The sequence below is a fragment of the Octopus sinensis genome, linkage group LG28, assembly GCF_006345805.1.
Source record: "Octopus sinensis linkage group LG28, ASM634580v1, whole genome shotgun sequence".
NCBI classification, from domain to species: domain Eukaryota; kingdom Metazoa; phylum Mollusca; class Cephalopoda; order Octopoda; family Octopodidae; genus Octopus; species Octopus sinensis.
In genome coordinates, this window is record NC_043024.1 from 1890575 (window position 1) to 1913389 (window position 22815).

At 41.1% G+C, this 22815-nt stretch overlaps 1 protein-coding gene across 1 annotated transcript in view; it reads right to left on the reverse strand.

The window, feature by feature from the left end:
- Positions 1-3930: 3930 nt before the first annotated feature.
- Positions 3931-22815, reverse strand: part of LOC115225762 (116 kDa U5 small nuclear ribonucleoprotein component-like) — a 36300-nt gene continuing 17415 nt past the window's right edge. The window contains 15 exon segments of the mRNA XM_029796707.2: positions 3931-4081; positions 4840-4947; positions 6285-6307; positions 6310-6437; positions 6776-6870; positions 9132-9250; positions 9517-9604; positions 9902-10115; positions 11418-11508; positions 12501-12594; positions 14088-14228; positions 15597-15708; positions 18115-18311; positions 20386-20513; positions 22019-22154. Coding sequence (XP_029652567.1) covers positions 3986-4081; positions 4840-4947; positions 6285-6307; positions 6310-6437; positions 6776-6870; positions 9132-9250; positions 9517-9604; positions 9902-10115; positions 11418-11508; positions 12501-12594; positions 14088-14228; positions 15597-15708; positions 18115-18311; positions 20386-20513; positions 22019-22154 — 1770 coding nt within the window. The 3' untranslated portion in view covers positions 3931-3985.

Sequence of the window (22815 nt, forward strand, 5' to 3'; positions counted from 1 at the left end):
AACACACACACACATGTACCCATGCACGGTAACTTCAAAAGAACTTCCCTCGTCATACAATCGCTTTCTCTTAGTCTCTTTCGCTCTCATTACTTCAAAAGTTCCCGCAAGCCCATATGTAAAAAAAAAAATTTGTTTACGGAAATCGACGGAAAGGTCTACTAGAGACGAAAGATTGCCAATATGAAAGGATCAAATATCAATTATATATACCAATATATATATTTTTAGACGTAATCAAATTTATCGTTTATTTTCGTATTTCCTATTCATTCACCTCAAAAGTAAATAGATGTTCTAGTTTTTTGACAGATTTATTTCTAGAAACACACTAACGTTATTTAGTGCAGTTAAATACTTAATATAGTATTTTGCAGGCATGCTTTGCGAAGTCTTTAATGATTTAATCAGTTTTGAGCATTGTAAACCGATATGATGAGATGAGCTTCACTTAAAAAGTGGAGATAATCTTAAGATTATGTTTATTTTTTTACTGGATTTTGTATGAGTCTAAGTTCCTTGGCTATTGAAAATAAAGTTGGATAATTCTTGTGCTGATGATGGCTTCTAAGCCAGAAATACGTCCTCAACTGTCCCCTTATTTATAGACAATAAGACTGTCCCTATCCCTAATGCCATTTCCATTTTAAGAGTTCTTGGATCCTAAGATCATTTCCCCTTCTCAAGTTCAGAATCTTTAGCCAGCATCTTCTAATGTAGCCCTGAGCTGATCAAAGCCTTAAGTGAATTTTATTTAGGAAAACTATGTGGAAGCCTACCATAAACACACACATACACACATACACATGTATATATCATAATAATAATAATAATGAAATTATTGTATACAGTGCTCAGGTGCACCACAGCTTGTCAGAAAGTGTGTATAAAGCATATGCAGTAATGTACAAATGTCTGGGAAGTGAACAGTGTATGCGTCAGATACATGCTTGTGTGTGTATGGAGGGGAGAAAGATCAGGTGTAGTGTTGGCGAATCTCAGGAAGCATGGAAGTTTTGAAGGATGCAGTGCTCCGACAACTAACAACTGACGCCGGCAGTTTGTTCCATGCTTCAGCAACTCTCAGCGTGAAAAAATGTTTCCGAAAGTCATGGAAGGAGCTGTGCTGTTTTCTGACTTTGTAAATATGTCCATGGGTGTGAGACAGGTAGAGTTTGAAAAGGTGCTCAGAGTTATTGTTTGTATCGTCGGTAAATGGTAAATCCAGAAGAGAAGCACAGTCTAAGTTATTAAGTAGCAGAATAATTAGATAAAGATAGTTATGGTAAGTCTATGAGGTTACCTTGAGTTTCACGTCCAGAAAGCCACATGGCTAGTTGTTCAAAACCTTTCTTCTTCCCAGAAATCTTTATTGAACATTGTATACTCAAGTTGGAATAAAACCTTGAACGTGAAGTCATTCACGAGTGTTACCCTTTACTCTTTTACTTATTTCAGTCATTTGACTGCGGCCATGCTAGAGCACCACCTTTAGTTGAGCAAATCGACCCCGGGACTTATTCTTTGTAAGCCCAGTACTTATTCTATCGGTCTCTTTTGCCGAACCGCTATGTGACGGGGACGTAAACACACCAGCATCGGTTGTCAAGCAATGCTAGGGAGACAAACACACACATACATATATATATATATATATACATATATACGACGGGCTTCTTTCAGTTTCCGTCTACCAAATCCACTCACAAGGCATTGGTCGGCCCGGGGCTATAGCAGAAGACACTTGCCCAAGATGCCACACAGTGGGACTGAACCCGGAACCATGTGGTTGGTTAGCAAGCTACTTACCACACAGCCACTCCTGTGTTGTTGCCTTTTATTGCACAGAGGTATTTCATGGTTACTGGATTAATGATTCAGTCCAATCATTAGAGTATTGACGTTTTTATTAGCAACTTCCCTTGCTAAAGAACTATATGCTATATATATATGTGTGTGTGTGTTTCAGAGCTCGATGCAGAGAACTTCCTTGTGGTAAGGCGTGAGATGTAAGATCTTCTCTACCCTGATGATGGAGGCTTGTCTTATGTTAATTGCATCCATACAGCTGCATATTGTGATGAACTAAATCTACCAACATTATTATGGATCTGAGCCACCAGAAACAGCTATTGGACTTGTAATACCTTTCATCCACCCCTTTAATTTTCTCCATCGTTTGTACTCTGTGCAAGTTGGACCTATATCATCATCGTTTAGCGTCCGCTTTCCATGCTGGCATGGGTTGGACGGTTCAACTGGGGTCTGGGAAGCCAGAAGGTTGCACCAGGCTCCAGTCTGATCTGGCAGTGTTTCTATAGCTGGATGCCCTTCCTAACGCCAACCACTCCGTGAGTGTAGTGGGTGCTTTTTACGTGCCAGAGGGGGCTGGCAAACGGCCACGGTCGGATGGTGCTTTTTACGTGCCACCGGCACGTAGGCCCGTCGGGGCGGCGCTGGCAACAGTCACGTTCGGATGGTTTGCTTACGTGCCACCGGCACTGGTATCACAGCTGAATGAATTAATGAACAAATGTATGTATGAGAGAGAGACAAACAGACAGACAGACAAATAGACAGATATACAGAAGAATGGAAAAGACAAAAAAAATTTTTAAATTACAAAAATGCAAGAAAATAACAACTCAGATTGTATTTTTATGAAATGCATTTATTTTATGAAAGGATTCTGTAAATAACATGAATATTAAAAGTAATGTATCAGTGATGGCGTGAGAGAGAATGAGTAGAATATGTATAAGGTATATACATACATATATATATATAACTGTGTGTGTGTGTATATATATATACACAAAGTAAGTTAGGGGTTATGGGTGTAACCTACTAAGGGATAGTATTTATCCAATATACTGTTGGTAAAGTACCCAGATTCTTAAATACACAAATGTTTTTAACTGCAATGCAATTAAGTCATTTATTGTATTAATCTGGTGAAGGTAAAGAAATATTTTTACTGTAAATTTATAAAACAAATAAAAAAAATGGAGAAACAAATTTAGTTTGTTCATCAACTTTCTAATATTAGAATGTTGGATTTCCGAAAGTCAAGTCGATGAATAAACTAAATTCATTTCTCCATTTTCTTATTTGCATTATATATATATATATACACATGTATATACACACAGATATGTATATATATTGACATACAGAGGAGCATGGAAGGATGGAAGGTGAAGGTGACCCTGATAGGATTTGAACTCAGATCATAAAAAGAGTCCTAAACGAATACCACAGAGTAAGCATGTGACCAACTCTGCCAATCCACCAACCTCTTAATAATAATTAATAATAATAATAATTAATAATAATAATAATAATAATGATAATAATAATAATAATAATGATAGTAGTAGTAGTCCTCACACTATCACAAAACCATAAATTAAGATGTTAAGTCATTGCCTGATCCATGAAATTAAATTCTGAGGATCTGACTGATACACAGGAACCCACCCCCCATCCCGCCTGCCCCATCTTATCAACCACCAAGGAACACAAAAGACAATCTTTGGCAGGATTTTTAACCCAGAACTGAGAGAGAGAGAGAGAATAAAAAACTCCATAGAACACCTAGTCCAAAATTTTACCATTCTGCCACCCCACTCCCACCCCATGGAATGGTTTATGTACACATGTGAAGAACTGAACCTCTAACTCCAAATCTAAATCCAACCCCACCCCTAAAGAAAACCCCATACCACCCCCAAACAAATACAAATTTCTTAAATCTTTGGAGGTTGTCACTCATTTTTTTCCTTAATCCCGGAACCTTCCAGTCGGGGACCAAAGATTTTTTTTTAAAAGCTGGAAGTGGTTGGGATAAGAGTGTTTGTGTAGATTTTTTTTTTACAGCTGCACTTCGCAGGTTCAATTCCATTCTCCAACAGAATTTCCCCTGGAAAATTTTTTTTTTTTTTTTTTGTATTTTCATCATTTTTTTTCTTTTTCCTTTTGTCTTTTACATGGGGTAGTTAAGCATGACATCTTGTTTGGCCAATTCCAACAACATAGGGTCGTCGAAGAACTTGTTGATGCTGACGTCCTCACTCAGGCCCTGTTGAAAAGAGAAAATTTCAAAATTCCACATTAGAAAAATAAAAATTATCATCATCATTATCATTTAACATCCGTTTTCAATGCTAGCATGGGTTGGACAGTTCGACCAGGGTCTGGTAAGCCATGGAGGCTGCACCAGGCTCCAATCTGGTTTGGCAATGTTTCTATAGCTGGATGCCCTTCCTAACGCCACATGGTTCCTGGTTCAGTCCCACGGCGTGGCAACTTGGGCAAGTGTCTTCTACTATAGCCTCGGGCCGACCAAAGCCTTGTGAGTGGATTTGGTAGATGGAAACTGAAAGAAGCCCGTCGTATATATGTGTATATATATGTGCGTGTATATGTTTGTCCCCCCAACATCGCTTGACAACCGATGCTGGTGTGTTTATATCCCCGTAACCCTAGCGGTTCTGCAAAAGAGACCGATAGAATAAGTACTGGGCTTCCAAAGAATAAGTCCTGGGGTCGATTTGCTCGACTAAAGGTGGTGCTCCAGCATGGCCGCAGTCAAATGACTGAAACAAGTAAAAGAGTAAAAAAGTATACAACAGGCTTCTCTAAGTCTCTGCTTACCAGTTTAATTTACAAGGCATTGATTGGGGTTGTGACCATAGCAGAAGACACTTGCCCAAGATGTCTCACAGTGGGATAGATCCCGAAACCATGAGGCTGGTAAGCAAGCTTCTTACCGCACAGCCACCTGCCCAAGGTTCCGGCTACAAAAGATGTTTTAGAAAAATCTCCTTTAATTCGTACCTTTCGTCGACGAGTCTTAATCATGAACTCCCGGGCTAAATGTGTAGCAGGCTGCGGTTCGAGGGGTCGGATTATAATACTTTTATCCAAGGGATCACCGGGAACAATCTAGAAATAAAAAGAAAATTATCATCATCAACATCATCATCATTTAACGTCCGTTTCCCATGCTAGCATGGGTTGGACGGTTCAACTGGGGATCTGGGAAGCCAGAAGGCTGCACCAGGCCCCAGTCTGATCTGGCAATGTTTCTACGGCTGGATGCCCTTCCTAACGCCAACCACTCCGTGAGTGTAGTGGGCGCTTTTTACATGCCACCGGCACAGGGGCCAGATGAGGCTGGAAAACGGCCACGATCGGATGGTGCTTTTTACGTGCCACAGGCACAGAGGCCAGACGAGGCTGGCAATGGCCACGGTTGGATGGCGCTTTTTACGTGCCATCGGCACGGAGGCCAGTCGGGGTGGCGCTGGCAACGGCCACGTTCGGATGGTTCTCTTACGTGCCACCGGCACTGGTATCACAGCTACAATTTCCATTGATGTTGAATAAGTTATAAAAATAAAAGAAAGCAAATACTGAGGCAATGACAAATGACCGAGACAATTAGTAATTGGCAATTAGCTGCGCTTGAGAAGACTCGTTAAGCCAAATGAAACCATAGTCAGGACCAGCGCTGGTGACATGTAAAAGGCCCCTACTATGCCAGTGGTTCTTAACCTTTTTAATCGTCTTACCCAATGAGATAGGGGCTTCCATTCTGGCTCAGGATGGACCTGGAGTGATGGTAATTAAGGGGTGACACTCTGCTCCCTACAACCCTAGAACTACTCAACTGTAGCCTCACCATTGGATGCAATTCATTGACAAACAAAGGACTGAATGATCATAACATTAATTTCATCCTTTTGGGGTTTCTAAAGTAAGTACCAGTTGAACACTGGGGGGGGGTTGATGTAATTGACTTACCCCCTCCCCCAAATTACTGCCCTTGTGGCAAAATTTGAAACCATTATTATTGTTATTATTATTATTATTATTATTCTTAGTTGAAATGCCCTTGAAGTCAACTTTGCTATTTATCTTTTAAGGGTCAATGAAATAAGTACCTGTCAAATACTGGGGTCAGTGTGAGTGACTGGTCCCCTCCCCCCAAATTGCAAGTCTTGTGGTGCCCATAGTAGAAAGGATTATTATTATTATCATTATTATTACACACTAACTTGCAGCTTACCCCAGATTATCGCTATGGTAACTGACTTGCAGTTCAGCCTATATCATTGCTATGGTTACTGACCCGTAGTTCACCCCAGATTATCGCTATGACTACTGACCTGCTCTTTACCCTGGGTTATTACCATGGTTACTGACCCGCAGTTCACCCCAGATTATTTCTATGGTTACTGACCCGCAGTTCACCCCAGATTATCGCTATGGTTACTAACCTGCCAATGATGGAAGACTGAAGGCAGAAGGCTTGTCCCTGCGTGTGTGTTCTGAGATCAGTCTCGAAACCGAAGGAGTCAATTGCTGGAATGAAGGCCTTGATGGTGTAGAGTGGTGAACCTGGTACGGGGGCATCCTGAGTCACATGACCTCTGTGAAAAGAAGAGGGATAAAAATGGTAAAAAAAAACAATAACAACAAAAACATTAGGGGACTGGTTTGAGTTTACCTTTCATTGGTTTTAGTCATAGGACAGTGCCCATACTAGAGCAACATGAAATGAAGTGTCTTGCTCAAGAACACAACACACAGCCCCGTCTAGGAATTGAAACCACAATCTTACCATTGCGAGTCCAAGTAATAAGCCAGACAGACAGGCAAACACATAGATAGCAAGACAGACATACAGATAGATATATAGAGATAGATAGATAGACAAACAGGTACACAAATAAAGAGAGAGAGTGTGTAAAATGAGAAAGTATCTCACCTTCTTCGTGCCAGTACAGTGTAGACTGCAGAGACACAATCAGCAGGAGCCATGACCTCCACAAAGAAATAGGGTTCCATCATACGTGGTGTAGCCTAGAGCAAACAGGAATAAGATATTATTGAAATTTTTGGAACAGTTGATCTTGAAGCACAAAAAGCTATAAATAATAACATGGAAATTCAATTCAATTTTTATTGGCTCAAAGAACAAAAGCAAGGCCATGTAGGGGGACATGGAGTTATGTACAGGGAGGGTGGTCATACAAAGAGTTCAGGCCATTTCTGGTCAAGAGAGACTTTGAACCGAGTGGTCGTCGGCATCTTCACCATCTTGTCCGGCAGCTTATTCCATGGATCTGCAACCCGGACGGAGAAAGCCCCTCTCCTTCGATTGAGATGAAATCGTCGTAGATAGAGCTTTTCGGAAATGTCGGGTTGAAGAAATCTTTTCGATAGAAAATGCTGAAGGCTCCTCCTGGGATTTGAACTTACATCTGCTGTAAACATATGACAGGTGTGCTACCACTGGACCAAAGCAATCCTTTGAATTTCTCTATTTATTTTTGAAACTTTATTCTTAGTAGCAAAAACTTTTGAAAGAACGTGAAATAATTCGTTTTTGGAATAGTGGATCTTGAAGCACACATATAAAGCTATAAATAGTAACATGTAAATACTGAGTTGAATAAAAATCCTTTTGCATAGAAAAAGACAAAGGTTGCACGTAGGATTTGAACCCATATTTCTTGTAAACAGAACAGGCATTCTACCACTGGACCAAAACGATCTTTTGAATTTCTCTAACCATTCAAGAAATTTTATTCTTTTCAGCAAGAATCGTATGTTGTTGATGTCATAAAAATTTAGAAACATTCGAGAGAAAGTGGAATAATTCTTTTTTGGAACAGTGGATCTTGAAGCGCACATGTAAAGCTATAAGTAATGCTGAATTTTTTTTTTTTGCTAAACCTGGTACTTATTCTATTGGACTCTTTTGCTGAACTGCTAAGTTATGGAGACATAAACACACCAACACCGGTTGTCAAGCTGTGTGTGTGGGGGGGGGGAACAGACACACATAGACATATATATTTATATTTTTATATACATACATACATAAGCCCGTCGTATATATGTATATATATATATATATATGCGTGTGTCTGTGTTTGTCCCCCTAGCATTGCTTGACAACCAATGCTGGTGTGTTTATGTCCCCGTCACTTAGCGGTTCAGCAAAAGAGACCGATAGAATAAGTACTGGGCTTACAAAAGAATAAGTCCCGGGGTCGAGTTGCTCGATTAAAGGCGGTGCTCCAGCATGGCCGCATTCAAAATGACTGAAACAAGTAAAAAAAAAAGAGTATATATGTATGTATAGGTGTATATATATATATATATATATATATATATATATATATATACAGGGTGTCCCAGAAGTTGTGCACCATCCTGGTTTTTTAAAATACACCCTTACTGATTTCAAAAACACATTATTGAAATTAATCGTAACAAATACTCAAATTGAGCATCCTCTACAATAAAACATGCAGAAAAAAATATAATAAAATAAAATGCCTTAATTATTTGAAATGAAAACCGGAATGGTGTGTTCGACTTTTGGGACACCCTGTATGTGTGTAATATATATCCCAAGACTGGGACCACGGGCCATACGTCCCCTGCCCAATTCAAGATCACACCATACATGTACACTGCAACATAATTTCTTTTCCTCACAGGCCCTGCCCTGTTTAAATTGTCCCGAGAGATCAAAGAGGAAAAGGATCCATCAACTTTAAACGGAGTCTGGATAGATTCCTTCAAGGAATACCAGATAAGCCACCCATAATTGGATACAACTCACCCAACAAAAACTCACTACTTGAATGGACCATAAACAAAACTTGACTTAAACAGGATTCAAATAATCCTATCAGGTGGTGCTATTAAGTTAGACATGGCCTGGACCAATCTTCGGTCGAAACATATCTAAGTTTTTTATATATATATATATATATATATATATGATGGGCTTCTTTCTGTTTCTGTCTATCAAATCCACTCACAAGGCTTTGGTTGACCTGAGATTATAATAGAAGACACTTGCCCAAGGTGCCACACAGTGGGACTGAACCCGGAACCATGTGGCTAGGAACCAAGCTTCTTACCACACAGCCACGCCTGCAATGACACACACACAGCATTCTTCTCCCTGATATTTTGGCTTCACACAATTATAAATAACAACACTCTTATTCGTCTTAGTATCCGAGTTCAGAAATAAACTCCTTTCTTCCTTCTTGTAGGTTGAACGTCAGGTAAGGTTTTGTCGACGCTAAAATTAAACTTACCATCAAAAAGGCAGAATAGGCGACTCTCCGAGCAGTTGGAATAATTTGTCCGCCACCACGATGGATGGGTTCCCCAGCAATAACGGCATCGAGGATCTTGAATTTCACATTACGGATAGCTGTGGCAAAGAGAAAAAGGAGATAATAATAATAATAATTCATTTGTAGTAGTTTTGTGGTCTGTAGCTAAAATGGTTGGCATTAGGAAGGGCACCCAGCTGTAGAAACCATGCCAAAACAGACATCTAGCCTGGGTGGCTCCTGTCAAACCGTCCAACCCATGCCAGCATGAAAAAGGACGTTAGATGATGATGAAGAACTAGAATACTGAACACACATTACACAAGACTTGGAATTCAACAAAAGTTGGCCAAAACTGACTTACGTTCATCACACAGGGGGCCTTCCCTTGTGGCCCACTGGAAACCTTGGACGATGCTATCTTTCACAGAGACCAAAAGATTTTTATCTACCTGTAATTAGAAAAGGAACAATATTAACATAATTACCATCATTTTGTTTTGTTTTCTTTTTGTTTCTACTGATCCATCATTCTGGGTATATAGGTGGGACCATGCTGGGGACATATGCCCTCAGTCGTGAGAGGTGATAGTGCAAAAACAAAAAAAACATAAGTATCAGGACTAATTTGTTTGACTAAAACCCTTCAAGAGGTTACCTGGATACTCCAGCATGGCCGCAGCCCAATGACTGAAACAAGCAAAAAGACATAAAAAAAAAGAAAAAAGGAGAGAGAGAGAGATTGTTACCTCAGAGGGCAGTGTGTCGTCAACAAGGATGTTGGGTCCAGTAGCATCGGGACCAAACGCCCAGATGGACCGAGCGGCCAGCAAATCCCAGTCGTATTTGGTCTGGAAGAATTCACCAAGTCTCTTACGGGGCCAACTGATTTGGACGACCTCGTTCTCAATGTCTTCAGCAAGTCCCTTCTCCAATGGTTCAGCAATCATTGTGATCTTGTTCCTGGTGGAGAGGTGGGGGGAAGAAAAACGAATAAAAACATTATGAAGTATGGTGGGTGGGTGGGTGTGCATGAGGTTAAGGTGTTGGGTAGGAAGGTCAGATGATCCTAATTTCAGCAACTGTTGCTGTGACAACACTAGCTACCCCTACTGTTATTTTCACAAATGATCGAGATATACACAGATTATTTCAAAAGAAAAATGATTAAAAATGGATTAAAGTGATCTAAATTTAATCGTTACATCAAAATTTCATATTAATTCAGGTTCTGAATTACTGGGGTCTTGGAAGTCAGAAGGCTGCACCAGGTTCCAATCTGATCTGGCAGTGGTTCTACAGCTGGATGCCCTTCCTAACGCCGACCACTCCGTGAGTGTAGTGGGTGCTTTTTACATGCCAGACGAGGATGGCAAACGGCCATGATCGGATGGTACATTTTACGTGCCATCGGCACGGAGGCCAGTCAGTAATGACAAAATTATTTCAATAAACTCCTAATTATTTTCAAAATTTATTGAAAAAAAATAAGGCAGAGTACTTCAGCAGAAATACGGTCAGAAAAGGATTAACATCATCATCATCATTGCTTAACATCTGTTTTCCATGCTAGCATGGGTTGGACAGTTCGACCGGGGTCTGGGAAGCCAGGAGGCTGCACCAGGCTCGTGATTTAAACTTAATCGTTCCATCAAAATTTCATGATAATTTGTGTTCCAAACACCATCTTAATTACAACAAAATTATTTCGATAAATTCCTCCTAATTTTCAAAATTAATTGAAAAAAATTAAGGCAGTGCCCTTAAATGTTCTAAATTAAAACTCTCCATCAAAATTTCTGCTTGATGCCAGCCTCCCCTGGTGTAGCCAGCCTTCCCTGGCCCCTGTGCCGGTGGTACGTAAAAAGCACCCACTACACTCACGGAGTGGATGTCGTAGAAAGGGCATCCAGCTGTAGAAACACTGCCAGATCAGACTGGAGCCCGATGCAGCCTCCTGGCTTCCCAGACCCCAGTTGAACCGTCCAACCCATGCTAGCATGGAAAACGGACATTAAACGACGATGATGATGAAATACCAACGTAACCTTTAGCACACTGTAGGTGCATCACGTCACCATATGAGTTTTCTTCCTTGTAGTAACAGGGCAGCAGCAGGGGAAACAATTCTAAAGAAAACGCTGTGCTAAAGATTAATAACACAAAGTGTACTAAATTCTTCATTATTTTTCAAAATTAACTGAAAAAAAGGCAGGGTATTTCAAGAGAAATATGGCAACAAAACAGTTAAAGCCCTCAACTTACTTTTTATTTGGCGTTTCAGCAAAACACTTCAACGAAGAAGTTTCCACAACAGTTTCACAGAACGACACAACGGGGTCAGCTACTTTAATATCTGTCAAGAACAAAAATTTATAATAATTTATATTTCACAGCAAAATTGAGAGTAGTTAGAAGATGGGAGAATTTTGCAGACCTAGCTAACCCATCACAGAACAGCCTTGATTTAGACTCTCAACTCCCGACAGGGGTTTTGGGGTCCTGTCATGAAGTATTGCATGATTTGGGTATTAAAACCCAACAGAGCGTATCACTCTTCAGATCAAGGCCACAGTCAATTTCTTCCAGAGAAAAAGCAAAAATGATTCATAGGACTGAACCCAAAACCATCTGGTTAGGAAGCAAACTCCTTAACCACTCAGCCATGACTATGTAAATGATGATGATAATACTCTTTACTCTTTTACTTGTTTCATTTTATGAGAATTTATTTTCAAAACACAGAAGTGGTTGTGTGATAAGAAGCTTACTTCCCAACCACGTGGTTCCAGGTTCAGTCCCACTGCATGGCACCTTGGGCAAGTGTCTTCTACTACAGCCTTGAGATGGTCAAAGCCTTGTGAGTGGATTTGGTAGACGGAAACTGAAAGAAGCCTGTCGTATATATATATATGTGTGTGATTCTGTTTGTCCCCCTTTCTCAGTTCGACGACTGGTATTGGTGTGTTTACATTCTCATAACTTAGCAATTCAGTGAAAGAGACCAACAGAATAAGTACCAAGCAGCAAAAAATAAGTACGGGGGGGGGGGTTCGATTCCTTCAACTAAAAATTCAAGGCAGTGCCCCAGCATGGCCACAGTGTAAAAACATCAATTTAATAACGACAAAGTAATTTTACTAAATTTTTCGTTATTTCCAAAATGAATTTAAACAAAGGCAAAGTATTTCAACAGAAATATGGTAAGAAAAAAAGGGTGGGGGAAGGGGTTAATATATGAAGTGTTGGGGTGGTCAGTAGTGGAATGCCTCTGACCAGAGATCTGTTCAATCGGGGATGACTTGGTGCTAAACAATACCATTCTACAAGAATCAAACCCTTTCTTACCAATCTCCGAATACATCTTTCTCAAGTCATGCATGACACAGTCAAGGTAGAGTTCACCGGTGCCAAGGATGATATGCTCCCCAGATTCTTCAACCTAACAAAGAAAAAGAAAAGAAAAAAGACCACCATCATCACAAGAATAATCCTTTCTACTATGGGCACAAGGCCTGATATTTGGGAGGGGGGAGATATTAAGTTGATTACATCGATCTCAGTGCGTAACTGGTACTTAATTTATTGACCCTGAAAGGATGAAAGGCAAAGTTGACTTCAGTGGAATTTGATCCCAGAATGCAAAGACAGGTGAAATACTGCTAAGCATTTCGTGCAATGTGCTAACCATTCTGCCAGCTCACTGCCTTAATAATAATAATAACAATAATAATAATGATAATAATAATGATAATAATAATGATAATAATAATAATAATAATAATAACAACAATAATAATAATGATAATAACAATAATAATAATAATAATGGAATGGAAGCACTCCGTCGGTTACGACGGCGAGGGTTCCGCTTGATCCGAATCAACAGAACAGCCTGCTCGTGAAATTAACGTGTAAGTGGCTGAGCACTCCACAGACACGTGTACCCTTAACGTAGTTCTCGGGGATATTCAGCGTGACACAGAGAGTGACAAGGCCGGCCCTTTGAAATACAGGTACAACAGAAACAGGAAGTAAGAGTGAGAGAAAGTTGTGGTGAAAGAGTACAGCAGGGATCGCCACCATCCCCTACCGGAGCCTCGTGGAGCTTTTAGATGTTTTCGCTCAATAAACACTCACAACGCCCGGTCTGGGAATCGAAACCGCGATCCAACGACCGCGAGTCCGCTGCCCTAACCACTGGGCCATTGCGTCTCCAATAATAATAATAATAATAATGATAGAAAACACGAATGTTTTGTTCACCATCCTTAAACAATCTTTATTCAGGGACGCTCAAATAGTGCGTTTTACATGCCACCAGCATGGGGGCCTGTCAGGCAGCAAGCATACACATATATATATATATATATAATTAGGGTTCAGCAAAAAATTCACTTTACCACACACAAACTTTTAGAAATAGTAGCCAAAGAATTTAACTACTTCCTCTACTATTTCTAAAAGTTCGGTGAATGGTAAAGTGAATTTTTTTGCTGAACCCTAATTATATAAAGTAATGTTTTAAATATACAGTAAATGGTCTTTTTACATACTGAACACTACTTGGTAAAATTATTAATTAATTAATTTTACCCTTTTATTATTGACAATATATATGTAGTAGTAATAGTAGTAGTAGTAGTAGTAGTAGTAGTAGTAGTAGTAGTAGTAGTAGTAATAATAATAATAATAATAATAATAATAATAATAATAATAATAATAATAATAATAATTGTGTACAGTGCTCAGGTGCACTACAACTCATCTAAAGTGTATGTATAATCAGGTGTATATGCAAGGTGGTATAGAAAAGTTTCTGGACTAGTTCTGCAGTGCGCCAACAGATGGCAGCACACGGTTGCATGTGCATAGTGAGAGCTAGCAGTGACCTCTACAAGGCAGGACAAGGATGAAATAAAAGCGAGCACTTACCTTAGTGTTCAAGAGAGGATAACTCTTGTTGACCTTACGCAAACCGTCCAACATTTTGGGTAATTCTGAAGGGTTGACAGGTTCGACAGCAATCTTGATAACAGAGCTGGTGTTGAATTTGATGGGCCGGAATATATACACCTGAAAGGGACATCAATCAGCTATTATAGTAAACTCCTCTTAGCTGGCACCAGTGGGGGCCAGAGAGTTGCTGGATAACGGAATTTTCTGGATATCTGATCACCACTTTTTAAATTACCACAGCACCTTACAAAACTCATCAAAACCCTAAACTCTATATCAGTGCTTTTCAAACTTTTTGCTGGAGCGGAACCCCAAGGAAACATTCCACTGGCTCAAGGAACCCCTGTGCAATAATTTAATAGTCTTATGCACAAATATCTGCACAGGAGAATTAAAAATTACTGTCGATTTTAGCAGTTTTGTAACTTCTTGAGGAACCCCTGGACTGTACTGGCGGAACCCTGGTTGAAAAACCACTGCTCTATATATATATATATATATATATATATATATATATATAGAGGACTGTGTCCAAAACAGATTTTCCACTCCTCACAGTAGTAGTACTGTAATGTTTTGATTTATATATACATATATCTATACATGAGGGGCTGCTGAATGGCTTGGGGTAAAAGAAAATACAGAAGGGTCAGTTAATATGACTTTATCCAACATATTCCCCTCTCAGATTCACACACTTGTTGCAGCGGTCCTTCAGTTTTTCTAATACCTGTCAAAGACCGTGGAAGGTTAGGCCTCCAACTAGGCCTTTCGTGATACCCTTAAAGCCAGGAACTTCTCAGCACCCTCTTGTGTGTGTATATGTACATATATGAGAGAGTGGGATGGAGGGAGACAAAGATAAAGAGAGCGGGAGCCCTAGAGACAGATAATTCTTTCCCCAGACTGCTGATGCAAGGCATACACATGCGTGCATGCACACGCACACACAGAAAATAACATCATCACAATCATCATTTAACATCTGCTTTCCATGCTAGCATGGGTTGGACGGTTCGACCTGGGTCTGGGAAGCCAGGAGGCTGCACCAGGCTCCAGTGTGATCTGGCAGTGTTTTTATAGCCGGGTGCCCTTCCTAACGCCAAGCACTCCGTGAGTGTAGTGGGTGCTTTTTACGTGCCACCGGCACAGGGGCCAGGCGACGCTGGCAATGACCACGATCAGTTGGTGCTTTTTACGTGCTACTGGCACAGGGGCCAGGCGAGGCAACAGCCACGATCGGTTGGTGCTTTTTACGTGCCACCGGCAATGGTATCACGACTACAATTTCCATTGACTTTTGATCGATTTCGATTTCACTTGCCTCAACAGGTCTTCGCAAGCAGAGTTTTGTGTCCAAAGAAGGAAAGGTGTGCATAACAGAAGGCAGGTGGAAAATAAACAAAAAACAAAACAAGATACAAAGACATATAGAAAGGTTCTTCAAACAGTAAAAACAATAAAAATAAAATAAAATTATCATACATCGTCTGGTCCAGTGACATCGGTAATTGTGGACGTCTTCACAATGGACTGGTCAATGCCTTCAATGAGGATCCAGTTACCGGCAGGGACACGGTTCACTTCTATTTTGTACCTGAAGTCGGAGAGCAAACCACCGAACTGTTACACATGACTGCTGGTACTTACTACTACAACAAATATACCAATCACTACTACTACTACTACTACCACCACCACAAACTACTACAACTACTACTACAACAACTGCTACTACTACTACCACCGCCACAAACTACTACTACAACCACTACCACTACAACTACTACTACCACCACCACAAACTACTACTACTACTACACCACCACAAACTACTACAACTACTACTACTACCACCACCACAAACTACTACTACCACCACCGCCACAAACTACTACTACAACCACTACCACTACAACTACTACTACCACCACCACAAACTACTACTACAACCACTACCACTACAACTACTACTACCACCACCACAAACTACTACTACCACCGCCACAAACTACTACTACAACCACTACCACTACAACTACTACTACCACCACCACAAACTACTACTACAACCACTACCACTACAACTACTACTACCACCACCACAAACTACTACTACCACCGCCACAAACTACTACTACAACCACTACCACTACAACTACTACTACCACCACCACAAACTACTACTACAACCACTACCACTACAACTACTACTACCACCACCACAAACTACTACTACCACCGCCACAAACTACTACTACTACCACCACCACAAACTACTACTACCACCACCACAAACTACTACTACCACCGCCACAAACTACTACTACAACCACTACCACTACACTACTACTACCACCACCACCACAAACTACTACTACCACCACCACAAACTACAACTACTACTACTACAACCACTACCACTACAACTACTACTACTACCACCACCACAACTACTACTACCACCACCACAAACTACTACTACAACCACTACCACTACAACTACTACTACCACCCCACAAACTACTACTACAACCACTACCACTACAACTACTACTACCACCACCACAAACTACTACTACCACCGCCACAAACTACTACAACTACTACTACAACCACTACCACTACAACTACTACTACTACCACCACCACAACTACTACTACCACCACCACAACTACTACTACAACCACTACCACTACAACTACTACTACTACAACCACTACCACTACACTACTACTACCACCACCACAAACTACTACTACAACCACTACCACTACAACTACTACTACTACCACCACCACAAACTACTACTACTTGCACAGCAGTGACACAAAACAGACAGAACTATTATAAAAATGAACAACAATAACAACATAACCCAAGCTATATATTATATGCAGCACCTTTGGCAGGTGTCTTCTACTATATATTTCTTTACTACCCACAAGGGGCTAAACACAGAAGGGACAAACAAGGACAGACAAACGGATTAATTCGATTACATCGACCCCAGTGCGTAACTGGTACTTAATTTATCGACCCTGAAAGGATGAAAGGCATAGTCGACTTCGGTGGAATTTGAACTCAGGACGTAGCGGCAGACAAAATACTGCTGAGCATTTCGCCCGGTGTGCTAATGATTCTGCCAGCTCGCCGCCTAAGTGTCTTCTACTATGGCCTTCAGCTGACAAAACCGTGTGAGTGGATTTGGCAGCAGATGGAAACTGAAAGAAGCCCGTCCTATACATACAGATATGTGCGTGTGAGGGTGTGTTAGGCTGTTGTACTCAAGATCGCGGGTTCGATTCCCTGATTGGATGGGAATTGTGTCCTTGAGCAAAACACTTCATTGCATGTTGCTCCAGATCCCTTTCGATCAGAGGGGGGAATGTTGGCCTGCATGCCTGGCCAGCGGGGTGACGTCGATTGAAGGCTAAAACAATGCAAAAGCACACTGTGACCAGTGATGTGTAACATCTGATAGCCTAGTTGATCATGTGATACATATATATGTGTGTGTGTGTGTTTGTCTCAGTAGCATTTGACAGCTGCTGTTGGTGTTTACGTTCCTGTAACTTAGCGGTTCAGCAAAAAGAGACAGATAGAATAAGCACCGGGCTTAGAAAGAAAAATAAATACTGGGGTCAATTTGTTCGACTGAAATTCCTGAAGGTGGTGCCCCAGCATGGCCACGGTCTAATGACTGACCCAAGTAAAAAACAAAAGACCAGCATTGTTAGCACCATCGTTTAATGTCCATAGGCCAGACGGTTTGACAGGAGCTGAGAAGGTCAAGAGCAATGGACTTAGCAGTTCAGCAAAAGAGACTGATAGAATAAGCACCAGGGTCGATTCATTTGACCAAAATTCCACAAGGCGGTGCCCCAGCATGGCCACAGTCTAAATGACAGAAACAAGAAAAAAGAACTAATTCTATGCAAGTTATTTCAAGTGTCCCCTAACATGCCCGGAGCCCCCAGGCTGTCTCGAAATGACACTGACCTCGCCTCGGCAATCCACAATCGCCCAACCATCCCAGGACGAGAATCCTCTTCATCCTGCAAGGAGTAGTTTTCACCTAGGATTCGCACTTCTTGGTTGGCATGCAGCATCCCACTCATGATACGTCCCAGGACGTGGAAGCTGGTGGCATCGGGTGGCGTCGGGTAGAGTTTGGTCGTGTGTATCATCAATGGACCCTGCAGGGGGTGGGGTACAAAAAAAACAAAAAAAAAAACAAATAGCAGTGAGTTAGAGATTCATTTCATTCAGAGAGCAAAGAAAGAAAAGTAGGGGGGAGTATATATGTGAGAAGCCCCTACCAATTTTTTAAGCCTACTCCTTATTCTGTCGGGCCTCTTTGGCCGGACCGCTAAGTTACAGGGATGCAAACACAGACACACACTGATCTGGTTTCAGGTTCAATCGCACTGCAGGGCACCTTGAGTAAATGTCTTCTGAGTGGATTCAGTTAGTATACATTGCCCCGTAAGGAACATGGAGCTGATTTTCCAGTTTCCCTAGCATTCATATATATATATATATATCTTGGCATTAGGAAGGGCATCCAGCTGTAGAAACACTGCCAGATCAGACTGGAGCCTGGTGCAGCCTCCTGGCTTCCCAGACACCAGCTGAACCATCCAACCCATGCCAGCATGGAAAGCGAACGCTAAACGATGATGATGATATATATATATAGGCGCAGGAGTGGCTGTGTGGTAAGTAGCTTGCTAACCAACCACATGGTTCCGGGTTCAGTCCCACTGCGTGGCATCTTGGGCAAGTGTCTTCTGCTATAGCCTCAGGCCGACCAATGCCTTGTGAGTGGATTTGGTACACGGAAACTGAAAGAAGCCTGTCGTATATATGTATATATATATGTATGTGTGTGTGTCTGTGTTTGCTTGACAACCGATGCTGGTGTGTTTACGTCCCCGTCACTTAGCGGTTCGGCAAAAGAGACTGATAGAATAAGTACTGGGCTTACAAAGAATAAGTCCTGGGGTCGATTTACTCGACTAAAGGCGGTGCTCCAACATGGCCGCAGTCAAATGACTGAAACGAGTAAAAGAGTAAAGAGAGTATATATATATAAATATATATATATATATATATATACTATTGTAAGTTCAGCAAAATTTAGATTCAGACGAATATGGTACTTAAGTTAAAGGCACCAGAATTTGGTATGGTATTATCCATATAAACCAAATGGGGTGATTATAATCAAAATAAGCAACAAGGATATCCAATGTTAGTGCAGTACAAATTCCATGTGGCTGACGAGTGGTCTAAATTTTAAAACTGATGTAATACTTACATTGTTTAATAAAATGAAGTAGCATGAAACGATTGTACTACACTACCTTGGATATCCTTGTTGCTTATTTTGATTACATATATATATATATAATCCTCCTTGGTCAGGATGCCGGTCTGTCACAGAATTACTCATCTTTACCAGCTGAGCTGACTGGTTCTAGAAGCTGAAAGAAGCCCAATGTGTGTGCTGCATATATTTATACACACACTCGCACACATATGAACACGTGTGGCTCAGTGGTTAGGGGCATTCGGCTCATGATTGTAAGGTCGTGAGTTCAATTCCCGGTAACACATTGTGTCCTTAAGCAAGACACTTTATTTCACATTGCTCCAGTCCACTCAGCTGGCAAAAGAGAGTAGTACCTGTATTTCAAAGGACCAGCCTTGCCACACTCTGTGTCATGCTGAATCACCTTGAGAACTACGTTAAGGGTACACGTGTCTGTGGAGTACTCAGCCACTTGCATGTTAATTTCAGGAGCAAGCTGTTCCATTGATCATTATCACTTGGGACCCTTGCTGCCATAACCAATGGAATGCTCATATATATATGTGTGTGTGTGTGTCCTTGTTTGCCACCCCACCCACTTGACAACCGATGTTGGTGTTGGTATGTTTGCATCCCTGTAACTTAGTGATCTGGCAAAAGAGACCGATAGAACAAGTACCAGGCTTAAAAATAAGGTCCTGGGGTCAATTCATTTGACTAAAAATTCAAAGCAGTGCCCCAGCATGGCTGGTCTATTGAATAAAACAATTGAAAGATAAAAGATAGTCTCAGTTAGTAGCATTTGGGGATCCATCCGAAAAGTGTAACAGTAGAGGCGCTTGAGGACCCTTCCCTCAAAAGCCCTACAGGAATAGTGAACAGGGATAAATGGAAGGTCAGAGGGTAGTGGTGCAAGAGGTGATGGAGTAAAACAGAAAAAAAAAAGATCTAGTTACCTGGGAGTCACACTGTACCATTGATTCAGCCAGCTCAGAGTCCATCGGCCCCGTGTACATATGCTCCACTTTGGTGTGGGCATTGGCAGCAGGGGAGGGGATGTGTTCTACACACATATCTGTGAAACCTGCAATGTAAAGGGCAGTAAGGCATTCGTTAGAGATTCTGGCTAGTGTTTGTGTGTGCATACATGTGCATGTATATATATATATATATATATATAAATATATTTATGTATAATTGGAGGGCAAGCCACTATGTGGTCAGCCATATGCTAGAAGTAGATCACCTACGATTAAACTACAAAGAAAAGAATGTTCTCTAGAGGAAAATTCTAGAGGATAAATTGATGTTAATTAAATTAATATTCAATTTATCTGCCTCGTTATTTAAATATAAATATAAATACATATAAATATAGATATAAATACACACACACACACACACACACACACACATATATATATATATATATATATATATATATAAACAAAAGACGAAGACAGGTGGTGTACAAAACAAACAGATGTATTAGTATAACGCTCAGGAATAGAAAAAGTCTTTTACGATTCGAGCCTACGCTCTTCTACAGAAAGGGACACAGAAGAAAAACAAGGAGAGAAAAAAATGTGTAGTGGCTAATGATCTATCATGGTGAGAGACATTTTGTTGGATGGCCATTGACTGTTCAGGACTTCGTCCGCCCTTTGACGGGTCCTATTTTTCATCCTGCAGGGTGTCCAACAACACCCTCCTTACCAAGCAAGCCCGGTGGGGTTGCCAGTTTAGTCGCCAACGACCCGAGCATGCAACAGGTTGTACTGGATTACATGTTACCAGTAGCACTCAAGAGGGACCTGACAATCTATGTGGCTGTCTTTTCAGAACATTGTCTGGTTTGAAAAGCCACATCAGATGCCATAATGGTGCTATGGTGTAGGTACAGGAAGTGGTCAAACTCTGCATAAGGAGTAGACAACCACCATATATATATATATATATTATATATATATATATATATATATATATATACATATATATATATATAAAATAATAAGTTACATTTACTCGATAGTCAAGATAAAACTCCGAGTTTCAGATGCCGAGGTGGAAATCCACAACACCATCTCTTCGGTTATCTGGCCATATATATAGGGTAAAGATCCCTTTTGGTCATGAATGACCATGGAATTGCATGTAAAAAGTTCCTTTCTGAGGCACAAGTCCGGGCAAGGTTGTTTAGGGAAGACCAGCAGTCGCCCATGCATACCAGCCTCCCCTCTCCACGCCACTGATGTTATCCAAAGGCCATGATACAGCTTGGCACCTGTGACATCGCAACTCATTTCTACAGCTGAGTGAACTGGAGCAACATGAAATAAAGTGTCTTGTTCAAGAACACAACACACAGCCCAGACCAGGAATCGAACTCACTACCTCATGATTGTCAACCCGAAGCAGAACAACTAAATTTTATATGGATCCCCAACAAGGGTTATACAAACCCCAACAAGGGCCATATGAGCCCCAGTTGGGGATTCGCTGTTCCACACCAGCCTAACACACACACACACACAAATGTATGGAGCAGCAAGACTCAGGATTTTTTGGAAATGCTGCCTTCCGACTCACCAATAAATTCTCCAAAGAACCGCTTCATCACCACCCTCAGCAGGGGACGGACATTGATCTTTCGCTCCTCCTTTGTCAGGCTGATACCGAGTTCCTCGCAGACACTGGGAAGATTCTCGTCGACATCACCGACAATCTGGGAATGGAAAGAAGGCATCGGAATTATAAAGATAAAGTTTTGGGAAGAATGGAAGAGTATGAAGGAAGAGGAAGGGACAAATTCACAGCAACAAAACTACTAATGGATGTTTCGACTTGTTAGAAACAGCAGCCAAATTTCCTTCAAATCAAAAATAAACGTCTTAACTGAACATGACAGTCAGAAAATTATCTAAAACAAACTACTGGATGTTTCGACTGTGCTGGTGCCATGTAAAAAGCACCCAGCGCACTCTGTAAAGTGGTTGGCGTTAGGAAGGGGCATCCAGCTGTGGGAACCATGTCGAATCAGACTGGAATCTGGTGCAATTCACCAGTTTGCTAACCCTGGTCAAACTGTCCGACCCATGCCAGCATGGAAAATGGACATAAACTGATGACGACGACACTGATATCTAGCCAAAATATTCTACCCATTTTATGTTCATACTGGCCAGATCCAGCCTTTCCCACACATCATACAATGTCATTCTAAAAATTAACAATCACATCATCAAAATCTCAAAGCTATGAGATAATGCAAGATTAATTCAGAACATCATCATCACCGTTTAGCGTCCGTTTTCCATGCTAGCATGGGTTGGACGGTTCGACCGAGGATCTGGGAAGCCAGGAGGCTGCAACATGCTCCAGTCTGA